The sequence below is a fragment of the Fringilla coelebs genome, assembly GCF_963513975.1.
Source record: "Fringilla coelebs genome assembly, chromosome: 24".
NCBI lineage: Eukaryota > Metazoa > Chordata > Aves > Passeriformes > Fringillidae > Fringilla > Fringilla coelebs.
Genome location: NC_140050.1, coordinates 4,347,382 through 4,367,931, shown reverse-complemented (window position 1 = coordinate 4,367,931; position 20,550 = coordinate 4,347,382). Strand labels below are relative to the sequence as shown.

Below are 20,550 nucleotides of genomic sequence, written 5' to 3'. Positions count from 1 at the left end.
GCCGCCGCGCTCTCCCTCCGGGTCCCCTCGGCCCTTTCCGGAGAGTCTCGCCGAGGGGCGGGGCCCCGATAGCGATCGGGCCAGGGGAGGGGCGGGGCCGGAGTCTTCGGTCAGCTCCGTCCTCTGTCGTCTGCTCTCGGTTATTTCCGTGATAGATTCGGGCAGTTCCGTTCTCTCTCGTCTGCTGTCGGCTGTTTCCGGGGCGGGTTCGGGCCGTTCCGGCGGCGCTCGGGCCTGTCCGAGGCTCCGCCGGGCCGGAGGCAGCAGCGGGCTGGAGGCGAGCGGCGGCGGATGGGGCCGGCGGAGAGGTGCGGCGGGGCCGGGACCCGCGGGATCGGGGGGATCGGGATCGGGGAGAGCGGGTCCGGATCGGAACCAGGCCCAGGGTGGGCGTCGGGACCCCCTCAGCGTGAGGCGCCCCGGGGCTTGGCTCTGTCCCTCACAGGGCAGCCTCGAGGATGTCCCCGGACCCTTCGGGAGCTGCCGGCGGCGGGTGTCCCGCTGCCAGGACACTGCCACTGCCGTGTGGCTTCGTCGTGATGCCGGGGCTGTGCCCCCCGGTCCGCCCCAGGGCTGTTTCTGTGTCCTCCCATTGCCGGGGCTGTGGCCCCCGTTTCCTCCCGGGCTGTCCCTGTCCCCCCCGCACTGCCGGAGCTGTGCCCCCGATCCGTCCCTGTCCCCCCATTGTGGGGGATATGCCCCCCGATCCCTCCGCGAGCTGTCCCTGTCGCCCCCATTGCCGTGGCTGTGCCCCCCCCGATCCCACCCGAGCTGTCCCTGTCGCCCCCATTGCCGGGGCTGTGCCCCCTATTTCCCCCCCAGCTGTCCCTATTGCCCCCATTGCCGGGGCTGTTTTCCCCCCCCAGGCTGTGCCTGTCGCCCCCATTGCCGGGGCTGTGCCCCCTATTTCCCCCCGAGCTGTCCCTGTCGCCCCCATTACCGTGGCTGTGCCCCCCCCGATCCCCCCCAAGCTGTCCCTGTCGCCCCCATTGCCGTGGCTGTGCCCCCCATTTCCCCCCGAGCTGTCCCTGTCGCCCCCGGTGCCGGGGCCCTGATTCCTCTGGGTTGTTTGCAGCCCAGCAGTGCCATCACAGTTCCCCCCACCGTGCCACTGTCCCCACAGTGATGACAGTGCAGGGACCCCCCAGCACGGTGCATCCCCATCACCGGGAGTTCTGGGGGTCCTGTGGGCCTCTCAGGGTCCCAGCTCTGTTCCCCGTGCCCGGGGGAAGTTCGGACCCAGCAGTTCCCAGGCTGGAGCTGGTGCCCCAGGGATGTGACAAGTTCATCCCAAGGGTGGCTTTGCACGGCCTCCCCCAAGCCCTGGCTTTGGCATGAGCCCCCACACTGCTTCCCAGGGAGGTTGGCCATTGCATTTCTCTTCCTGGGGATGTTTCTCAGCCCCTTGAAGAGGAAGGTTCCCATGGTCATGTGCCTCCTGAACTGGTGGTCTGTGATCGATGGGGGATAGAACCAGGGGGCAAAACTGTTGAGAAAAGCGAGCTGTGAGGAGCTGGAGCGGCCCCAGCGTTGCCTTTCAATGGAGCCGTGGCTGCCTCTCCTCCCATTAATGCACGGCTTTGATTTCCCAAGCAGCTCTTGGAGCCGCTGGGGAACTGGCCCTGTGACTTTCTCTGTGAGAGCAGAGAATGGAGACAGCTGAGTAAATATAGCCTAAATCACTGCTTTCCTGGCCATTCCCCCACCCTTCCCCGACATGCCAGGGGCTGGTGTGTCCCCAAGGCTGGACTGGGCTCTGCTCTAGCCTTCCACCGTGTGGGAAAGTCCAAGGCATGGTTTGGTTTTTTTGGTGACTCTCTTTGACGTGGGCAGCTCGTGCTTCCATCTGCCCGCGCGGTTTGTGACACGGCCTCGTTCCTCCTAAAGCTGATCTCTGCCCCAAAACCCAGCATTCCCAACTTGCTGGAACAAGGTTTTAGGCACACAGGAAAATCCTCTGTGCCTGCAGTTGGGTCTCGCTTGGACAAAGGCGCTGGGTTGGAAGGGAGAGCGCGGCTCAGCTGGAATGTGGCGAGGAGCAGAGTGGTTTGCGGAGCCAGTTTGGAGCCGTGTCAGAGCTCTGAGTGCCGGGGTGTGTTTACAATGAAAAAGAGTATTTATAATATCGAGGGCTCTTTTAATTCCTCTGGGAATCTCTGGAGCCGCAGCTTGGAGCTAAAGTAGCTGGGTAATGGAAGATGAAAAGCAGACAGAGGAAGAGATGGTGGATTTCTCAAGTTGGAAGGTCTTGGCTCTCTCACCAATATCCAAATCATGCTGGTCTATTAACTTGGGTGCTTCTTACCTCGTCGGTTACTTCATGTGATTGCTGAGCTGTGCAGAGCTGCAAATAAATCATATAAATTCCTAATACCCTGGGGAATGTGATTTTAAGCAGATAAGTTAGTAAGAGCAGTTGGATTTTTTTTTTCATGTACTCAGGTTTTTTTTAGAACTGTAATTTTTTTGCCAAAATACAGCTCCTGGGTTTCTATATCCCTAAAGCCAGCTCCATGAATGTTCCTAAAATGGAATTAGTGTGTTCTTGCTGTGTGAGGGATGGTGTAAGAGCAGCCTGGAGTGAGGTGATGGGGCTGGTGTTGGGTGCTGGGTCCTTCTCTGCCCACTGCTGGCAAATAAAAGTCTCTGGCCACGTAAAAATGTCTTGTAGGCAGGAGGAGAAAGTTTGTGAGGTGGTTGAGAAAGAGCAAGCTTCAGTTGGAGCAAAGAAGTTCAGTGTCAGGAGAAGCCTCTGGACAGTGTGAGAAGTCTTGGAGTAGGTGTGCAGACTGCCTGAGGTGCTCTCACACTGTCCAGCCTTTGAGCAGGAGGTCTCTGGGACCCCCAGTGGTCTCCCAAAAGTGAGGAAGGTGTTGGTCATCCTGATTTATTCAGCTCCTCGTGTCCCTGCTAATCATGACATTGACCTTTTCAGTGAAATATTTCAGATATTCCTTCACTTCCTCGGGCTTTGGTGAATAAAGCAAAATATTTAATGAAACTCAGGCATGAGCAGGAGATGCTCTGTGTCCCTGGCAAAGGGTGGCTTGTGGCTGTGGGCAGGAGCTGCTGCTGGCTGGTTGGGAAGCATTTCTGGGGAAAAGAAGAGGTGAAAACGGCCTCGGCTGTCCCATGCCTGGCTGGGGCACGGCTCAGGCATAACTCCCCTCCTCCCCTGCAGCTTTTCCCTGTTTGGAAGGAAATACCAGCTGGCTTGGCAGCGCCGTGGCCAGCCCGGGCTCCAGCTCTCCCTGCTCCGCTGGCCGTTCCCCAGGGGCAGCTGCTGGAGCGTGTCCAGCTCCGCTTCCCGCCCGCCCCAGCTCCCTGCAGGCTCTCCCGGCTCCTTCCCCCACAGCTCCTCGTGGCACTGCTGCTCTTCCACGGCCTGGCTCATGGCTCCAGCCTCGCGAGACCTTTCTCCAGTCATTGTTCCTGCTGGGGAGGCAGCGGGCCTGGGAAGCTGCCTGGGAGCACAGGGATTTGCTCTGCTGTTTGCCCTGATTATAAATCAGGGGCTGCTGAGCTCTTGCCCTCTCTGCCACTCGGTGTTGTGGGTGCTGGTGGGCACAGGATGACCTGTGATGTCCTTGCCATTGCCAGCTTCAGGAGCTGAGGCCATCAGAGCTGCCCTGGCTGCGTGGGTCAGAAGGATGTGATGCAGCAGCAGATGTCACCATGGCAGGCAATTCCCTGTCCATTTTTATTCCCATCCATCATTGCATTGTTCTATTTTCTCTTTTTATTAAAGGAAAAGTTTGTTCTTTTGTCTGTAACTTGCAGTTCAAACTCGATATGGTGTTTGTTTTGCTCGCTGAGGATCTGATGTAACTTGGAGCTGTGTATACTGTTGTGAGCATATTCTTCTTTTAAATATTTTTATGCATTCTTTCCTCTCTCTGGAAGGAAAGTAACTCAGTCTTGCCTCAAATCAAGCTGCACTTTGAACTGCAGTTGGAACTGGGTTAAAAAGCGCAGGAACCACATTTAAAATGTTAAGATGCTTTTATTTATGTGCTGGGCACAGATAAAAAGACTTGTAATGTGTTTTTTGTTTCAAACCGATGTATTAAACAAAGAAAGTATTGACAGCAGTTAATGAATCGAGGGATTGTTTCTGGGCGCTGAGATAGATTTACCAAAGGTATTTAGCTGTCTGATGCATGGGATTTTCAGAGCAGCCTAAGCAAGTGCTCGCCAGCACAGACACATGAGGTTCCTCTCTGAGAGCTGAGCAAACCTGGAGCTGGGCCCAGCAGAAATCTTTTGGCGAGGTGCTACCTCTCTCCTGCTCAGAGGTGTGCTTCCAGCCGACAGGCTTGTGCGTGTCCCAGCCTCTCAGCGCTGCCTTCCCTCCAAAGAGCTGTTCCAGGGCTTTGGGAAGTGTGTGTTCCCAATCCCCAGAGACTCTGTCAGCTGCTCTCCAAGAGTGCAGAGCTTTCCTGCAGCTCAGCCAGAGAAGCCTCTGGCCGGGTCCGTGGCAGGACAGAGGACAGCTGTTGCCCCTGGAGAGGACGGTGCTGGCACTAACCATGAGGATTTGGGTCTCCTCGGGGGCCCCTCACTCATGTTCATGAGCATTCAGTGCCCACCTGGGCTGAATGTGGGGAAAGCAGGTGAGGCTTCTTCAGGAACAGCCTGGCTCTGAGTTCTCTGGATTTTTTTGTGTGCCCAGTGACCTGCTGGGACGTGGAGAACGTGGTGGCACAGAGCTGTGCCTGCATTCCCACCCCAGGGAAGAAGGTTGTGAAGGAGTCGGTTGGAAGAAGCTGCGGGACCTGCTCTTTGGAGACACTGGGTGCTCCAGAGTCACTCTCCTCTTCCCACCCCTCCACGCAGATCTGCTTTTAAAAGCTACTGAACAAGTTTGCCAGGCCTGAGCGTTTTGTCCTTCCAGCCTCTTCAGCTGCACCGGCTTGTCGGAGACGCCTGGAGTCGGGGCTGGGATCCGCGGGTGGAAGCTGGGGGGGTGCCTGTGGGGGAGCATCGACCCGGCTGGGATTGGGCTCTGCTGCCTCTGGGCTCACTCTGGAGTCTGTCCTCTCCAGGAGGAGCCACTCTGGGGTCTGTCCTTCCCGGGAGGAGAGGGAGCTGCCAGCACCCTGCCCGGCGGGCAGCGGCCACTCAGGCCCTTGGCATTCAGACAGTGCGCCCCCGGCACGGCGACTCCGCTCTGGGGGACCCTGACAGACAGCACTCAGAGGGGCAGCCAGTGAGCCTGGCCATAAATCTCTCTTTATGCTCTGGATTATGAAGTAATATTTTCCTGGCTAGGGCTGGTTGGATTGGGGAAATGCGGGCTCTGCTGCGAGTTCCTTGCAGCCACTATCCCAGCATGGTGGGAGCTTTCACAGCGGCCATGCTGGGCTGTGCTGCTTCCCCTGCGAACATCAGAAACCTCTGTAGGGTCTCTCCATGAATTCTGCAGTCTGGTGTTGCTTCTGGAGTTCTGGAGAAGCTCTCCAGCAAGTTGGATCAGGCTCAATCCTGTTCCCCACCCGCCTCTGGCCGCAAGTGCCTCACCTCCCCGCGGGCAGTGCCTGTTCATTCATGGCAAAGACAGCCCGGCTGGGACGCCTGCCCGAGCTCAGGCAGGCGGTGCGGGCTCTGGCTGCTGCACAGGTTTCCTGTGCCATGGCCTCTTTGTGCCTTTTGTCCTTGTCAAGGGAAGGAGCCCTGGTGCCGAGCGGGAGAGCCTGGCTGAGAGGTGGGGCTGGTTCCTCTTGGGGGACTCACCCCGATCCCAGACTTTGTGGCAGCACGTGCAGATGTGGTGACACGTGCAGGGGTGATATACCACGTGCAGGAGGAAAGAAGGATTTGTAGCTGATATGAACTGTAAAGTGTTACTGGCCCGGAAGGGTTATTTTGAAATCCTGCAGATCACCACCGTTGGTGCCTGTCACAGAGTCCAACAAGCAGTCAGAGCAGCCCTGGCTTTGTGCCATGCTTGGTTGTTCACTGACCCCTCTGGGAAGGGTGTCCTGGCTCCCTTTGCCTCCTCGCCTCCCTCTGCCCAGACTCCCACAGCCCTGAGAAGCACCTTCCTACTTGGTAATAGTTTTCAGATAAGACTCAAGAGTTTGAGCTGGTTTTGGTGGTTTCTGGGCCAAAACAGCTCAAGCCTTTAACAGGACCTGCAGCATTTGAGCAGGCCCAGGGTGTCCCTGGGAAGGCTGGGTTCTGGCTGCCCCAGTGCCTTGTAGGTCCGGTCCTCGGCCGCACGCCATTTCTGCGGGAACCAGAACTCTGGGATTTGCCTGAGGGAAGTGGAAAACTGGCCTGTGCAGCCAGGAGGGGATGGGAAAAGAGGACGTGCCTGGCTGGTGGGAATGTCCCGGCTCGTACATCTCTTCAACAACATGTTATAACCCAGGTTTATTCTTTTTGGTGGATTTCTGGGCAGGGCAGGCAGCATATTCAATTTCTCTCTGAATAGCTGAAAGGCAGTTAGGAGCTCTAAGTAGACTTGAAGGCTTCTAAAGATTATTTTAACTCCTTTTGCCTCCATCTCTGCGAAAAGAACCTGTGCCTGCACTTGATGCTGCTGCTGCTTTTGAAAAGTTCAAAAATTGACTTTTTGCTCAGAGCAAAGCTTTGAAGTGCTGTTCTGTGGGAATGGCAGCGCACCTCGAAAGCCTTTTGCTGAAAGCGTGGTTAACCTACATTTGTGGGCAGCTCCCTTCAGAAGATGCCTTTGTGGGGGATTGCATGGCAAGATGTAAAGGTGAACTGTGAAATTTAATCGATTTAACAAGGGAAGGTTAAATCTGTTTGTTCTGCTCCTATTCAGGGCCTGCAGCTGGTGGGTGCAGGGTCACCCTTTTCTGTATGCAAAAGTTATCCTGCATAAAGGCTGTTTTGTCCCACTTGTTGTCTCCTTGTTTGCATAAGTGCTGCAAGGAGGGTAAGCTGAAGAAGCAGGGGCAAACCTCTTTAAGATGCAGAGCTGGTGCCTGGCTATAGCAGAGAGGAGGTAGTGTTCCTGCCCGCAGCCACTGGCTCCTCACTTGCTTTTGGGAGTGTAAATCAGGATTAGCATGCCCTGCTTGGATCCAGGGCTCAGCATCAGCTGCTAGGTAGAAGAGAAACGAGTCCTGCCTCTCTCAGGTGAACCCCTGGTTTGAATGTTGGCGTGTCAGGAGGGCGTGGGGTGCCTGGCTGTGCAGTGACAATTCTTCTTCTCTTTGCAGGCACTGGAAAGGGGAACATAGCGTGCCACGCTGTTCCAGGCTGGAAGTCTACTGTGCTTTTCCTCCCCAGACTCCAAGAGACTGGCTTTTTTGGTGAAACAGACCCTGATCTCGGGTTTCTCTGCTGCATGCCCGCTCACCAGTGCTGGATTATGTTTGTCTCCTTCTCCCTTTGCTCCATAATTTGGTTGAATCGTGGTTTCAAGCTGAGGAAAAGGGGCTGCACCTAAGCGCTCCCAGGCACCCAGACCAGGCTCCTGGGGTGCCAGTTCACACAGGGACAGTTCAGAGTGCTGATGGGGGAGAGCTGCCTCTGAGGGCCCTCCTCTCCCACCTGGAACTGCTTCACCCTTCAGAGCCCTTCTCCCCCGGCAGAGAGGATGGGCAGCACCGACGGCTTCCAGTACCGCGCGCTCTACCCCTACCGCAAGGAGCGCGAGGAGGACATTGACCTGCTGCCCGGGGACATCCTGGTCGTGAGCAAGGGGGCCCTGCAAGCCTTGGGCTTCAAAGATGGAGATGAGCAGACCCCCAATCAGATCGGGTGGATCCTGGGTGTCAATGAGCGCACCAAGCAGAAGGGGGACTTTCCTGGCACCTACGTGGAGTACGTGGGGCCGGTGAAAATCGCTGTCCCTTCACACCGGCCCCGGGTGCAGAGACCCCTGCCTGCCACACCCGGGGCCAGCAGTGGCCGGCTGCCCGAGGCTCTGGAGCAAGGTAAGCCCTGTTGCTCTGGGACACCTCCACAGTCTTGCTGTGTGACAAATGAGAGAGTGTGACTGGCTTCATAGGACAGCGGTGAAACCCTCAGCTCAGCAGCACTGGGTTGCCCCATAAGCAGCAGTGCAGTTGAGTTGCAACCAAAAGCCAGCCTGTCAGTCCTGGCCCAGAGGAAAGCACTTTGTTCCTCCAGCTTGTCAATCTGCTCAGCAGAGCTTCCTGGGGCAAGCTTTGTCCCACTCTTACATCTCCAAGATCCTTCTCCCCCTCTGTTCTGCAACCAGCCAGGATCCCCATGGTCCCTCTCCCCACTCCACTGAGTTTTGCCAGGTTCCCTCCCTTCAGGATAAGTCCTGACCTCTCCCAACCACCACCTCCCCGCCCCTGCAGCGCCTGGGGCAGTGCTCCCTGCCAAGAGCTGCTCAGCCCTGCTGAGAGACACAATTACTTGTCTCTGGGCAAGAGGAGAAAAGTCAGGGTCTAAAAGAGTGCTTCTGAGAACTGGAGCTAATTGCTTGTCTGCCTGGCAGCCAGCCCACCCCGCGGGTCGCAGAGCCCTCGCTGGGGCCGGGCAGCCACCCTGGGGCCGGGCATGGGCTGTCCTGCACCTGCAGCTGCCTCCCAGCCCGCCTGGCCTTGGCACAGACCAGGTCTGGGAGAGCCAACATGCCTCAGCCCTGCCTGTGGAGCTGTGGCAGCTGCCTGCTCTTAGCCTGTTTATTTGGCTCCCAGGCACATAAACCCTGTGGCCAGGGCTCAGCAGCCCCCAGATTTCCCCCTTCTCTCTTCCTTTGTGAGACCTCCACCTGCAGTGCTTAGTCTGGGTCTGGACAAGGCAGGAAAGATGTGGGCCTGTTGGAGCGAGTCCAGGGGAGGCTACAGAAATGCTCCTAGGGCTGGAGCCCCTCTGCTCTGGAGCCAGGCTGGGAGAACTGGGGGTGTTCACCTAGAGAAGAGAAGGGAGACCTTATTGTGGCCTTCCAGTACTTAAAGCGAGCTTGTATAAAAGAGGGGGAGAGGCTTCTTATATAGACAGATAGTGAGAGGACAAGGGGAAGTTTTAAATTAAAAGAGGGAGAGATTTAGATTAGATGTTATGAAGAAATTCCTGACTGTGAGGGTGGTGAGGCCCTGGCACAGGTTTCCCAGAGCAGCTGTGGCTGCCCCATCCCTGGAAATGTTCCAGGTCAAGCTGGATGGGGTTTGGAGCAACCTGATCTAGTGTAGCGTGTCCTTGCAGAAGGCAGGGGGGTTTAAACTGGGTGATCTTTGAAGGTCCCTTCTAATCCAAACCATTCTGTGATCCTCTGGGGGGTGACAGCCATACTTGGCCTTCCCATGCCTTACAGAAGATCTCGTGCTGGTGTGCATGGGAGGAGTGGGGTCAGCAGCAGGAGCTGGAGAGTGCCAGGGAACGCTCCCAGCTGGCAGTGCTGTGTCCTCCCCTTCCCTCTCTGCCTGGGAGCCACGGCTACCCCAGCAGATGCTTCTGGCTGTGTGAAAACACCTCTGGGGTCTTACGAAACTGGGGTTGTGGGGCTGGTGCAGCTCCCTGCAGCTGCCTCCTGCTCCTGGAGCCGGAGGGGCGGCCCCAGGAAACATCTCCGCAGGGTGGGAATGCGGCCGGGCCCTGCGTGCGTTTGGGTTGGCAGGAGAGCCTGACCTGAGTCATCCCACTTGCAACCTGCCTTTCCAAGAAAGCTGCTTCTCTCAGGAGCCTGGGATGTGCTCTGTGCTGCGTGTGCTGGCCTTGCCTGCATGGTGCTCCCTCAGGGGCTGGATTTCTGCCCTCCTCGGCTCTCCCCTCTTTTCAAGGGGGCTTGGTGGAGGTGTGTCTGGGTGGTCAGTGCCACTGGTGGGGTCTCTGGGAGGTGGAACAAGATATGTGCCAAAGCTCCTGAAGCACAGCAAAGACAAATTTGGGAAGGAAACCAAAAGCCAGCCTCTCTGCATCATGCCTAGGGATGGAGGGTGGGGTACCAGGGCATGTGAGACCAGTGCCAGCCCTGTCCTTGTCCCCTGTGGGGGCATCCCCAGAGCCAACCTCCACTCAGGGCATAGGCAGGGCCTGCAGGGAGGCAGTTCAAACACCCAGAGCCATTTTGCACTCAGCCTGCTGGTTTGATCCCTGTATGGCCCATTCACTTAAGAGGTGAATTTGAAGATCCTTGTGGTTCCCTTCCAGCTCAGGATATTCTGTGATTCTTTATTTCTGTATTCTGCTGGAGAGACACATTTTTGCAATGGAAAAACTGCATTTGAGCCAAGCCTTGTCTTATTTCTTCATGGTGTGCACTTTAGGAGGTGCAGAACCGTCTCCTGGCAGCCCCACGAGGCTCCTTCCCTGCTTCCCAGGTCCTGCCCTGGCTGGCAGGGACCCCTGAGCCCCTCAGTGTCACTCGTGGAGCAGGGCCAGCGCCACAGCTGTCCCGAGAGCGGGGCCGGCCCCGCGGAGCAGCGAGACCCGGCGCGTTCTGCCGCTGGATTTACGAGCTGCTGGTGTTTGCCTTCCGCAGAGAACACGAGCGGAAAATGCGGCTCGGGAATATTTCCGCAGCTGCCCGGGCCGTGCTGTGAGCAGCCTTGTTCACGGCAGCCCAGCCCGGAGGCCCGGCAGGCTCAGGAGTTGCTGCTGGCTCCCGCTCTGTGCCTGACAAAAAAAGACAAGCTGCTGCCTGCTGAAGCAGCACATTCCCGGCCGGGCCACGTGGGCAGCGCCAGTATTTACTCTCCCTTCAGTCCTTCCCAAGGGTCAGGCAGGGAGCTGCCAGCCTGGAGGCTTGCCTGCAGCTTCCCCACACCGACCCGCACCGCGCTGGGCCCCTTCCCGTGCCCAGGAGCTCGCTCCAGTGGGGGATTGTTCCCCCCTCCCAGCAGTACAGGCCTTTGCAGAGCTGCCGGCTGCCTGACCCGTGTGCTTCCCTTCCCTTCCCATGGCTGTTCTGTCTCCCCTCGAGGCCGTGGGTGCAGGAGCCTGAGCTGGGTGCGCAGTTCCAGCTTGCTGCGCCTTGTGGTGAGACCACACCAGGCGAGTTCGGGTCAGATCCATGACAACGGAGCTGTTTCGCAACGTGGAGCAGCCTCTTGGCTCTGCCTCTGCAGAGTGGAGTGTGCTGGGTGTCCTCACCCACTGCGGGCTCCCCAGGGTCTGCCAGGTGCTGTGGACCAGCCTGGAGGAACCTCCTGCTCCGGCTGGTGCTGCTTTGGAAGCGGAATGGAGCCTGGCACCGCTCGTCCTTCAGCAAACCTCCTGCTGGCAGCTCCTCAGCCAGGCCTGCGTGCTCCTGCCCCGGCATGCACAGGGGAGGGGGGTGCCTGCAGCCAGAACCTCAAGATTTTCTGGAAGTGGCAGTGAAATACCACCTGACACGGGGCTGCAGATCCCCCAGGAACGGGGAGACCCTGGTCCCGTGCCACGGGCTGTCTGTGCCCTGTAGCAGCTTGCACAGAGGCTGTGGGCTCATGGGGAGGGGGAGGCACAGGGCCGGTTTCCATGTTAAACGAGCAATCAAGGGCAGGAATTTGCTGACATGGCATTCTGTCTGAATCGCTGGATTAATCACAGCTCACCACGACGAGCAGAGCGAGCTCCCTGGCCCCGCTCCGCTGCCAGCCCTACGCAGCCCCTGTGCTGGGCAGGGACCCAGCGCTGAGCTCCAGGAGCCCTGGTAACCCCTGTGCTGCCTGCCCGGGGGGTACGGGTCCCCAGGGGGGTGGGCTCTGTCTCCAGGCCTCTGCACAGAGCAGTAGATATCTCCCTGTGCACACCCAGTCAGGGCTGGAGCTCAACAAGTGCTGGGCTGGCTCCTGGGCAGGTTCCTTGCAGGCTGCATGCTGTGTTTGCCTAGGCCACAGCCTCACAGCGAGGGCCAGGCTTTCTTTGCTCCTCTTGGGAGTTGCCTCGGTTGTGCCCTCGCCCAGCTCTGCTGCTGAGGGCTGAGCTGGTGCTGAGCCCTTCTCTCCCTCCCTGTCCCCCAGGGTCTCCTCTCCCGGACTTGCAGGAGCAGTTCAGCCCTCCCGAGATTGCTCCGCCGCTCCTGGTGAAGCTGGTGGAAGCTATTGAGAAGAAAGGTAAGGGGACAATGCTGAGCACTGGGGATGCTGATACACCCCAAAACCCACAATGAGACCTGAGCTCTGTGGGACACACAGGACACAGCTGCTGTCATGTTCCTCCTTGGGCTGAGCTGCTGAGGCCCGTGAGGATGTTTGATTTGGGTACCTACACGCACTGGGTGGGTGCTGGGGTTTTGGAAGTGCTTCCAGCCTGGATCTGTGCCATGGTAGAAAAATGGGGCCACTGAACCGGGTGTCCTGGGGGCCAAGGGGGCTGCAGCAGGGGGTTGGCTTGGACACCATCCAGGCCTGGCCATGCCACAACCATGGCCCAGCTGGCACTGAAGCAGTGCCTGTGCTGGAGCTGACAGCAGTGTCCCCCCTTCCGCAGGGTTGGACAGCGAGATGTTGTACAGGACATCTGGCTCCGAACTGAGGCAGGCGCTGAGAACCGGTAAGAACCAGCTCGGCGCGGTGGAGGCGAATCGGCTCAGATGGAGGAGATTAGTGGATGTGACAGCGCCAGCAGTAATGCAATCCAGGCCAGGCTCGCCTGTCCCCGGCAGTTCCTGACTCCCAGCACGCTGCCTCTGGGGCTGGGCTGTCCCCATCCCAACACGTCCTTGTCCTGCGTGGAAGGGATGGGACAGGAGGGATCCCTGGCACCATCCGTGGGGGGCAACAAAGGGGTGTGGTGCTGGCTCAGAGACTCACAGGCAAACAACTGAACCCCTGTGGCTGTCCCCTGCTGTCCTTGGGGTGCTCTGCTGATGGGCTGGTGGAGGCTTCTTTGGCTCTGTCATGCCACTAATAAGCAGGGGAGGATCTTTGAGCTCGGCTTGGTGGCTGGAGCCGATGTCTCTGCCGGGGAGCCCTGGGAGCTGTCTGCCTCTCGGCTGGGCTGGGGCCTCATCCGGCACCACGCTGGCAAGTCCCATCCCACCGACGTTCCTGCAAACCCCAACCACACAGTGCTGTCAGGCTGTCCTCTTGGGACAGGCTTTATGTGCTTCCCAAAATCCTGTGTTTGAGGGAGGTGTTTGCTCTGTCGTGTTCAGTGTGTGGCTGCTCAGTCTACGCTCAACTCTTGCTGGCAGCAGAGAGCAAAACTCTCACCCGAGCTATGCCTGCCCAGAATTCTTGTGTTGGGGCTCAGGGCAAAGGTTGTGGGTACCCAGAATGACCTCTGCCCCCTCCCAAGGCTGGGCTTCCCAGAGCCAGCTTATTTCTGGGGTGCACATCCTCTGTCACATGAGCTCCTTCGTGGTGCTGGTGAGCTCTCATGATAGCTGGCTGTTGTGTGATGGTTTCTGGGATGGGTGTTGGCAGCACCAGAGCTGCCAGCTGGGTGCCCAGTACTGTATCCACCCTCCCATGGGAAATCTGTGCCCTGACAGATTGGACCCTGGGTGACCTGGAGCCCCTGGATGTGCACTCCCTGGGCGAGGCATTACGAGGTTACCTGCAGGACCTGCCCTCCCCCGTGGTGCCAGTGTCAGTGCATGGAGATATCCTTCGCATCCTGCAGGGTAAGGGCCTTCCTGGCTGCCTTGGGAATGGGTGGTGGGTGGGGTGAACACATCTGGGATATTAAAATAAGCCCTATCCCTATGGGGCCTGGCACATGGCCCCCGCTGCTGACAGCGCTGCTGTGCTGTGACGCAGCCGGAGCGTGGAGAGTGGTGCCGGCTGTCCCAGCTCTTCCCTCGTGTCTTGTTCTCTCCCCAGAGATCCCCCAGCCAGAGAATTGCCGGAAGCAGCTGCTGCTGGCTCTGGAGTCGCCTGCGGTCCCGCTCCAGAACACGCTCACCCTGCAGTTCCTGCTCCGGCATCTGGGGAAGGTATCGCAGCAGGCCGAGAGCAACAGCCTCCACCCTCGGGCCCTGGGAGAGATCTTCGGCCCCCTTCTCCTCCGGCTGCCTGGCGCCAGGTACGTCAGGCTTTTGGTCCCAGCAGTGTTCCCAGTTCTGGCCACTGTGCCTGCCAGGACAAGGAGTCCAGCTCCTGCTGGGCTGCACGTGGGATTAAACTGCTGACAGCACACAGAGGGGGACTCAGAGCTGGGACAGAGCCCTTGCTGCCCTGTCAGCCTGGGGTCTGGCAGCTGGGGTGAGCCAGCTGACCCCAGGGGAGGTGGGAGTAGTGCCATGTTGTACTCCACAACTGCTGTTTTTAACTTGTCTCTTCTCTCCCTGCAGCCCAGAGCTGAGCCCTGACTTCTCTGTGCTGTTTCTGGAGACACTTCTGCAGACGAAGGAGCTAGAGCCAGAACAACTGCCTCCAGGTACTGAGATACTCCTTCCTTGGGGCCTGAGGCACTGGCATTTGTGGGTGTGGACTCTGTGCCCCCATGATTGGGTTGCCGAGGGCGTTTTGATAGCCTGGAGGCCGGCTCAGGGTGTTCAGCTGCTGGAGATGTGACTGGAGCAGCTCCAGGAAACCTGATGGCCAAGGGGCCTTCCTGGGCCAGTCACTGCAGGGAGGGGGACTCAGCACTCCGAGGGGTTGCCATGAGGAGCTGGGGTTTGGGCTCACCCTGTTCCATCCCTCCTCCTCTCACAGCCCTGCCTCCCAAACCACCGAAGCCAAAGCCCAGCGCAGCCAGCCTGGCCAACGGGAACAACGCGCCCTTGCAGGACGCCGAGTGGTACTGGGGGGACATTTCTCGGTAAGGGGTGACTGGCAGCTCACACCCGGGGTGCCTTGTCCATCAGGAGAGCCTTGGGGTCACCTCCCAGGTCATGACAATCCTGTTCCTTCAGGGAGGAGGTGAATGAGAAGCTCCGGGACACACCAGATGGGACCTTCTTGGTGCGCGATGCCTCCAGCAAGATCCAGGGGGAATATACGCTCACACTCAGGTAGGGCTTTGGGATCCCCTGGGAGCCTCAGGGATGCAGCTCTTGGGACATGTCCCTGTGTTTCCAGGGATGCCAAGGTCTCTGGCTGGGGTGGTGCTAAGTGCCCTCTCCCCTCCCGTGCACTTCAGGAAGGGAGGCAATAACAAGCTGATCAAGATCTTCCATCGCGAGGGCAAGTACGGCTTCTCGGAGCCCCTGACTTTCGGCTCGGTGGTGGAGCTCATCACCCACTACCGCCACGAGTCACTCGCCCAGTACAACGCCAAGCTGGACACCAGGCTGCTCTACCCCATCTCCAAGTACCAGCAGGTGAGGCCTGTGCTGCAGGGACATGGCTGACAAGCGCAGCCTGAACCAGGGGTATTTGTTCATCCATCCCTGCCCCTTTCGTGCATGATAATGTCCCATCCCTCTCCCTGTGTGCTGGAATGTTTTGTTGTGGGGTTTTGTGGGACCAGCTGGAGCAGGTCCTGACTGAGGCTGTGCCTATGGCAGGACCAGGTGGTGAAGGAGGACAGCGTGGAAGCTGTGGGGGAGCAGCTGAAGGTTTATCACCAGCAGTACCAGGACAAGAGCTGGGAGTATGACCTGCTGTATGAGGAGTACACACGTACGTCCCAGGTATGTGGGCACTGCCTTCCCCAAGGGCTGCCTGAGACCCCCAAGGGCTGCTCTGTCACCCCCTGAGTGCTGGCAGTCACCCTGCTGTGCACAGGGGAGACCAGAGATGGGGCACCTGTTGCCTCATTTGTCAGCTCACAGACAGGGACTCCCCAGAGGACGGGCTTTGAAGAGGGGGATATTTTGCCTGCAGCAAGGACAGAGTGCTTTGGGGAAGTTGAAAGATGGGATGCAAATGTGCAGAAATGTTCCTCAGCTTTTCCCTCCCTTGTCCCCAGGAGCTGCAGATGAAGAGGACGGCAATCGAGGCCTTCAATGAGACGATCAAGATCTTTGAGGAGCAGTGCCAGACACAGGAGAAGTGCAGCAAGGAGTACATCGAGCGCTTCCGGAGGGAGGGCAACGAGAAGGAGGTGCAACGGTGAGGATGGGGGTTGTGGTGGCCTGCCCTGCCTGGAGAAGGGCCCCAGGGGCTGCAAGGATCCTCCTGGCTCAGCGCAGAGCTGAGGCACGTGGACTCCTTGTCTCTCCAGCAGCATGCTGTGGGCTGGAGCTGGCAGGCTGCCTCCTCCGCCTCCCCCACTCTGGCTCACAGCCTAAACCCCCCCCCTCTCTCCCAGGATCCTCATGAACTCGGAGAAGCTCAAGTCCCGCATCACAGAGATCCACGACAGCAAGATGAAGCTGGAGCAGGACCTGAAGAAACAAGCCTCGGAGAACCGGGAGATCGACAAGCGCATGAACAGCCTCAAGCCAGACCTGATGCAGCTGCGCAAGCTGCGGGACCAGTACCTGGTGTACGTAGTGCCCCTGCAGCGCGGCCCGGGAGCCATCCGGCTGCCTCCCCCAGGGCTCCGGGGCTCGTTGGACCGGCTCGCAGCCCGCTGTGGGCAGGAGCCGCTCCCGCAGCTCGGCCTCGGGGCTCGGCGGTGCCCTGCAGCGGCGGCTGCTGCCCTCTGGTGATGGCCACGCCCGGGGCTCGCTGCAGCCGCGCTCAGCTCTGCTCTCCTCCCCCAGGTGGCTGACGCAGAAGGGTGCCCGGCAGAAGAAGATCAACGAGTGGCTGGGCATTAAGAACGAGACAGAGGAGTGAGTGTCCTGCTCGTGTGCTGTTGGATTTGGGGGATGTGGGAGCACAGGCTGTGCAGCTGGTTCTGCCCGTGCTGCGGGCAAATCCCAGCTCCCTGCCTGGAGGCTGAGGATGTCTTCCCTGCCAGATGGGTGATGGCAGCTAGCAGTGTGGGGAGATGTGGGAGCCACACACACAAATTTAGGGAATCTGACCCTGCCTGTGCTCGATTGCAGTCAGTACTCCATGATGGATGATGAGGAGGAGCTGCCTCACCACGAGGAGCGGACGTGGTACGTGGGGAAGATCAACCGTGTGCAGGCAGAGGAGATGCTGTGTGGGAAACGGGACGGCACCTTCCTGATCCGTGAGAGCAGCCAGAAGGGGTGCTACGCCTGCTCCGTGGTGTGAGTATCCCTGTGCAGGTGGCGTGGGGTGGGATGGCATGGGGTGGGATGGGGCTGGCCCAGGTTGTGTTCCCACATTGCTCCACCCTCCCCTTGCCAGATACTGGAGGTGACAGCTCCCATCTGCCTTGGCTTCTCCTGCCAGGGCCAGGTGTTTGCGGTGCTTTGGTGGCCCTGCCTGTGCTCCCCTGTCCCACTGCTGACCCAGGCTCCCGTGTTTCCCTGGCAGGGTGGATGGTGACACCAAGCACTGTGTGATCTACAAGACGGCGACGGGCTATGGGTTTGCTGAACCCTACAACCTCTACGCCTCCCTCAAGGACCTGGTCTTGCACTACAAGCACACGTCCCTGGTGCAGCACAATGACTCCCTGAATGTCACGCTGGCTCACCCGGTCCTTTCCCAGCCACCAGCCAGATGAGCAGCCCATGCACAACACAACAGCTGCCTTCAGCTTCTCCCCAGGGCGCTGCTTTCTGGCTCTGGACTCTTGCACCCTGTATAGTTGAGTCTCTGTGCTCCTGCTCCTTCAGAGCCTCTGAGATGTCTGTGACCGTTTCTGATGTCCCTCTTGGTCAGTAGCTGAAACCCGTGTTGGCTGATGGGACAGAAAGGCTGGGCTGTAGATTCGCAGTGGGCTCCAGCCTCTAGGAGGTGGGATCCAGTTGTGATTGAATTTCTGGGGATGAGCACAGCCCCCTCCCCTTCCCTGATAAGCAGGTCAGATCCCCTTCTTGCTGGCAGGTCGCCCCGCTACGCATCACTGTAGAGCTTTGGTTCTTGATTCCTCGGTGCTGTGACCGAGGGGTTCCCTGCCTGGACACCGCAGGAGGCAGAGGAGGAGGAGGCTCCCCTGAGTGTGTGCATCCTTCACTCTCTCTTCCCTCGGTGGCCTCGCAGGCTGTGATGGTGTCTGGTACGAGGGGTGCTGCTCTTGCATGCAGAGACACATTTAGGAAGGAGAAACCTCATCCTCAGTGAGGCTCCCTGGCTGAGATCTTCGCTCTGTGCTGTGCCCTACCTGGCCACCATTCCCTCTTGTCATAACCACCTCTGGAGTGTTGCTGCCTGGGCTGGGAGGATCTGCTTAGCCATGAATCTCCCACCTTAGTTGTGCCAACGAAGCTGTGAAATCCGTGTTGGTACCCGTGTTTTCCTGGCAGGATCTGTGGGATGCACAGCTCGTCGTTTCTGGCTGGTTTCGGTGACTCTCTGCACACGTAATCCATTGAAGCTGACTGTAGCTCTGTAAATATGGTTCTTTTTGTGACCAGCTGCTCCCCTGGTGCTGGTGTTTGCTGAGCCCCCAGTGCCACCCCCAGCATGGGCAGCAGCTGCCAGGCTGCCACAGCCCCGGGCCCTGCAGCTGAAGCAGGAGAGGGCTGGAGTCCAACGCACACTACAAGCCCTACCTGGAATGAAGGACCTCTGCTGCAGGAGGACACATCTGTGGGGCCCAGGGCATGCTGAAATGTATCTGCATGATGGTGAACTATGTATGCAAAGCACTTAAATCATGGGTACTGTATGGGGCTGGGGCAGGGCTGCTCACCACAGCTGGCTGCTGCAGGCAGGGCGCTGTGTCCGAGCTTAGTGGGCCCCAGGGCAGCCCAGGTGGGCCTGGAAGAGCTTTAAAAGCTGAGCTGAGAGTTGAAGCCACGGTGGCATTTGCTTTCCTGGGTTATCTCAGCTGCCTGGCTGGAGGAGAGCATTCTTGATCCTCTTGATTTGCCAGAGTGGCTCCTTCCCTCTGGGAGGCTCCTCCTTGGGACAGGCAGGTGGATGCCATGGACTTCGGCACTTCTGTTTTGCGTTGCAGCTTGGGTTCTGCTGGATCCATGGGGTGCTCTGTGCTCATGCTGTGCCTGCATCCTGTCCTTGATGTGCCACCTGCGTTGGGGACTGCACTGTCCCTCCCTCCCTGGCCAGCTCTGCTGCTTGCCTTGCTCTGGGCTTGTCCCCAGATCCTTCTGGAGCTGGGGCTGCTGGAGCAAACATCCCATTCCTGTTGCTTGTGGCAGCTCTCCTATGCTCAACTGTACAGCCCCATTCCCTGCTCTGCATGTTCTCTCCAGGCCCTGGGCCCTGGTTTTTGGGTCTGGTTTGTCAGTGTTTGGTGCTCAGGTGCAGGCAGTGGGTCAGGGGAGCTGTGGGGGCACAGCCCAGGAGAGGCTGTGGTTGGCTTCAGGGTTCACTTGGGAAAAGCTGCCAGGGATGAGTAAGGGAATAATTTGGACTCAGGCACGTGAGAGATGAGGGCACGTGAGACTGGGACAGAGAGGCTCAGTCCTCACTGCTCTATCCTGAGGCCTCCTGGGGCCTGTGGAGTGACCAGGGGACTGCACCAGCACTCCAAAGCTTTGATAGTGTTCCACACCTTTTCAGCCTGGGGACTCTGCTGGTCCTGTGCTTGTCCCTGCACTTCCAGCACATCCCCAGATCACAGGACAGGCAGATGGGATCCTCAGCCCCTCATCCCATGGGCTCCACGTTCCTCTACCACCACCCCTAAACATGAGCTTAGGTCCTGCCTGGGGGGATTGCTCCCTGCTCATGCCAGGACCTGCTGAGCATCTGGAAGAGTCTCAGCTTGAAGCTGTCACCTGTCAACACTCGCTTGGTGCTCACCTGGCTTTGCTGCCCAGGGAAATTCCAGCTTCACTTTATCCTGTGTTTTTCTCCTTTTGGCTGAATTTCTGTTGTTCTCCCTGTGCTGTCCTTTCTTGCTGTCCAGCCACAGCCCAAGGGGGGTCACAGTCACCCCTCTTGCAGCACTGCCTTCCCTGCCTGCTGGCAGCCTGTCCTTGGCAGGGCACTGCTCACGTCCTGTGTACGACGAGGAGGAAGATGCCCTTCTCCAGGGCTGCCTTTCCCTGACGGTGCTTCACTCAGCTCCTTGAACAGCAGCTTTCCCCTGCTCTCCCTGGGCTGGGCTCCCCCAGCATAAGCTCGTTGTGATTTGTCCTTTGCTGCTTTGGCTCGTTCTGACCCCGGCCGTGTTTTGAGGCTGTGCTTTGCTGCTTGTGACGCCCACGTCCCCCAGCTGAGCCACACACCCGCGTCCCGTGGGTGCCACATGGCTGTTCTGCTCCCCGGGGCACAGTCTGGGGCTTGTCCCTCCGTGTCCCTGCTCTGGGGGGGACTCCAGGCTCCCCCATGTAACCCCCAAGGTGCCAGTGGAGGCTTTGTGCTCGGAGAGGACGTGGTGGCTGCGTGAGGTTTTAGTTTCTAGGTATATGCAATAAAGAATAACCTGCCCCCCAAGCTGTCCGTTACCAGCAGTAGTGCTCTCTGCTCTTTCTGTTGATGTTTACTAATGTAAACCCAGTATTTGTTACTGTAAGAGGATTTTTTTTTTTTGTACGGTACTTCGAAAAAACCCACAAAAAACAACCAAAAAAAAAAAAAAAAGAGAAAAGAAATAAACAGAGTTAATGAACCAGGCTGCTGGATTGCTGTGGGAGGTTGTGCGGGGGCAGGAGAGTGGTGGGGCTGTGCCCCAGTTCCTGGGCTGGGTGCAGGATGTGACCCATCGTGCCAGGATTGCGCTCCCCGGGTTTGGAGGGCTGGGACACGTGGGGACGAGGGCTGAGAAAGGGCCGGAAACAGCGGCTACAAACAG

General features: G+C 58.6%; 1 protein-coding gene across 1 annotated transcript; it reads left to right on the top strand.

Annotated features, from left to right (window-relative positions):
* Window positions 1-201: 201 nt before the first annotated feature.
* PIK3R2 (phosphoinositide-3-kinase regulatory subunit 2) lies at window positions 202-20,367 on the top strand. Its single transcript, XM_084221072.1, has 16 exons — window positions 202-308; window positions 7,191-7,910; window positions 11,892-11,984; window positions 12,361-12,423; window positions 13,367-13,498; window positions 13,698-13,899; window positions 14,168-14,253; window positions 14,532-14,637; window positions 14,732-14,830; window positions 14,959-15,139; window positions 15,326-15,451; window positions 15,730-15,872; window positions 16,072-16,248; window positions 16,469-16,540; window positions 16,757-16,927; window positions 17,157-20,367. The coding sequence occupies exons 2-16, from the start codon at window positions 7,571-7,573 to the stop codon at window positions 17,347-17,349; spliced, it is 2,184 nt and encodes a 727-aa protein (XP_084077198.1). The 5' UTR covers window positions 202-308; window positions 7,191-7,570; the 3' UTR covers window positions 17,350-20,367.
* The last annotated feature ends 183 nt before the right edge of the window (window positions 20,368-20,550 follow it).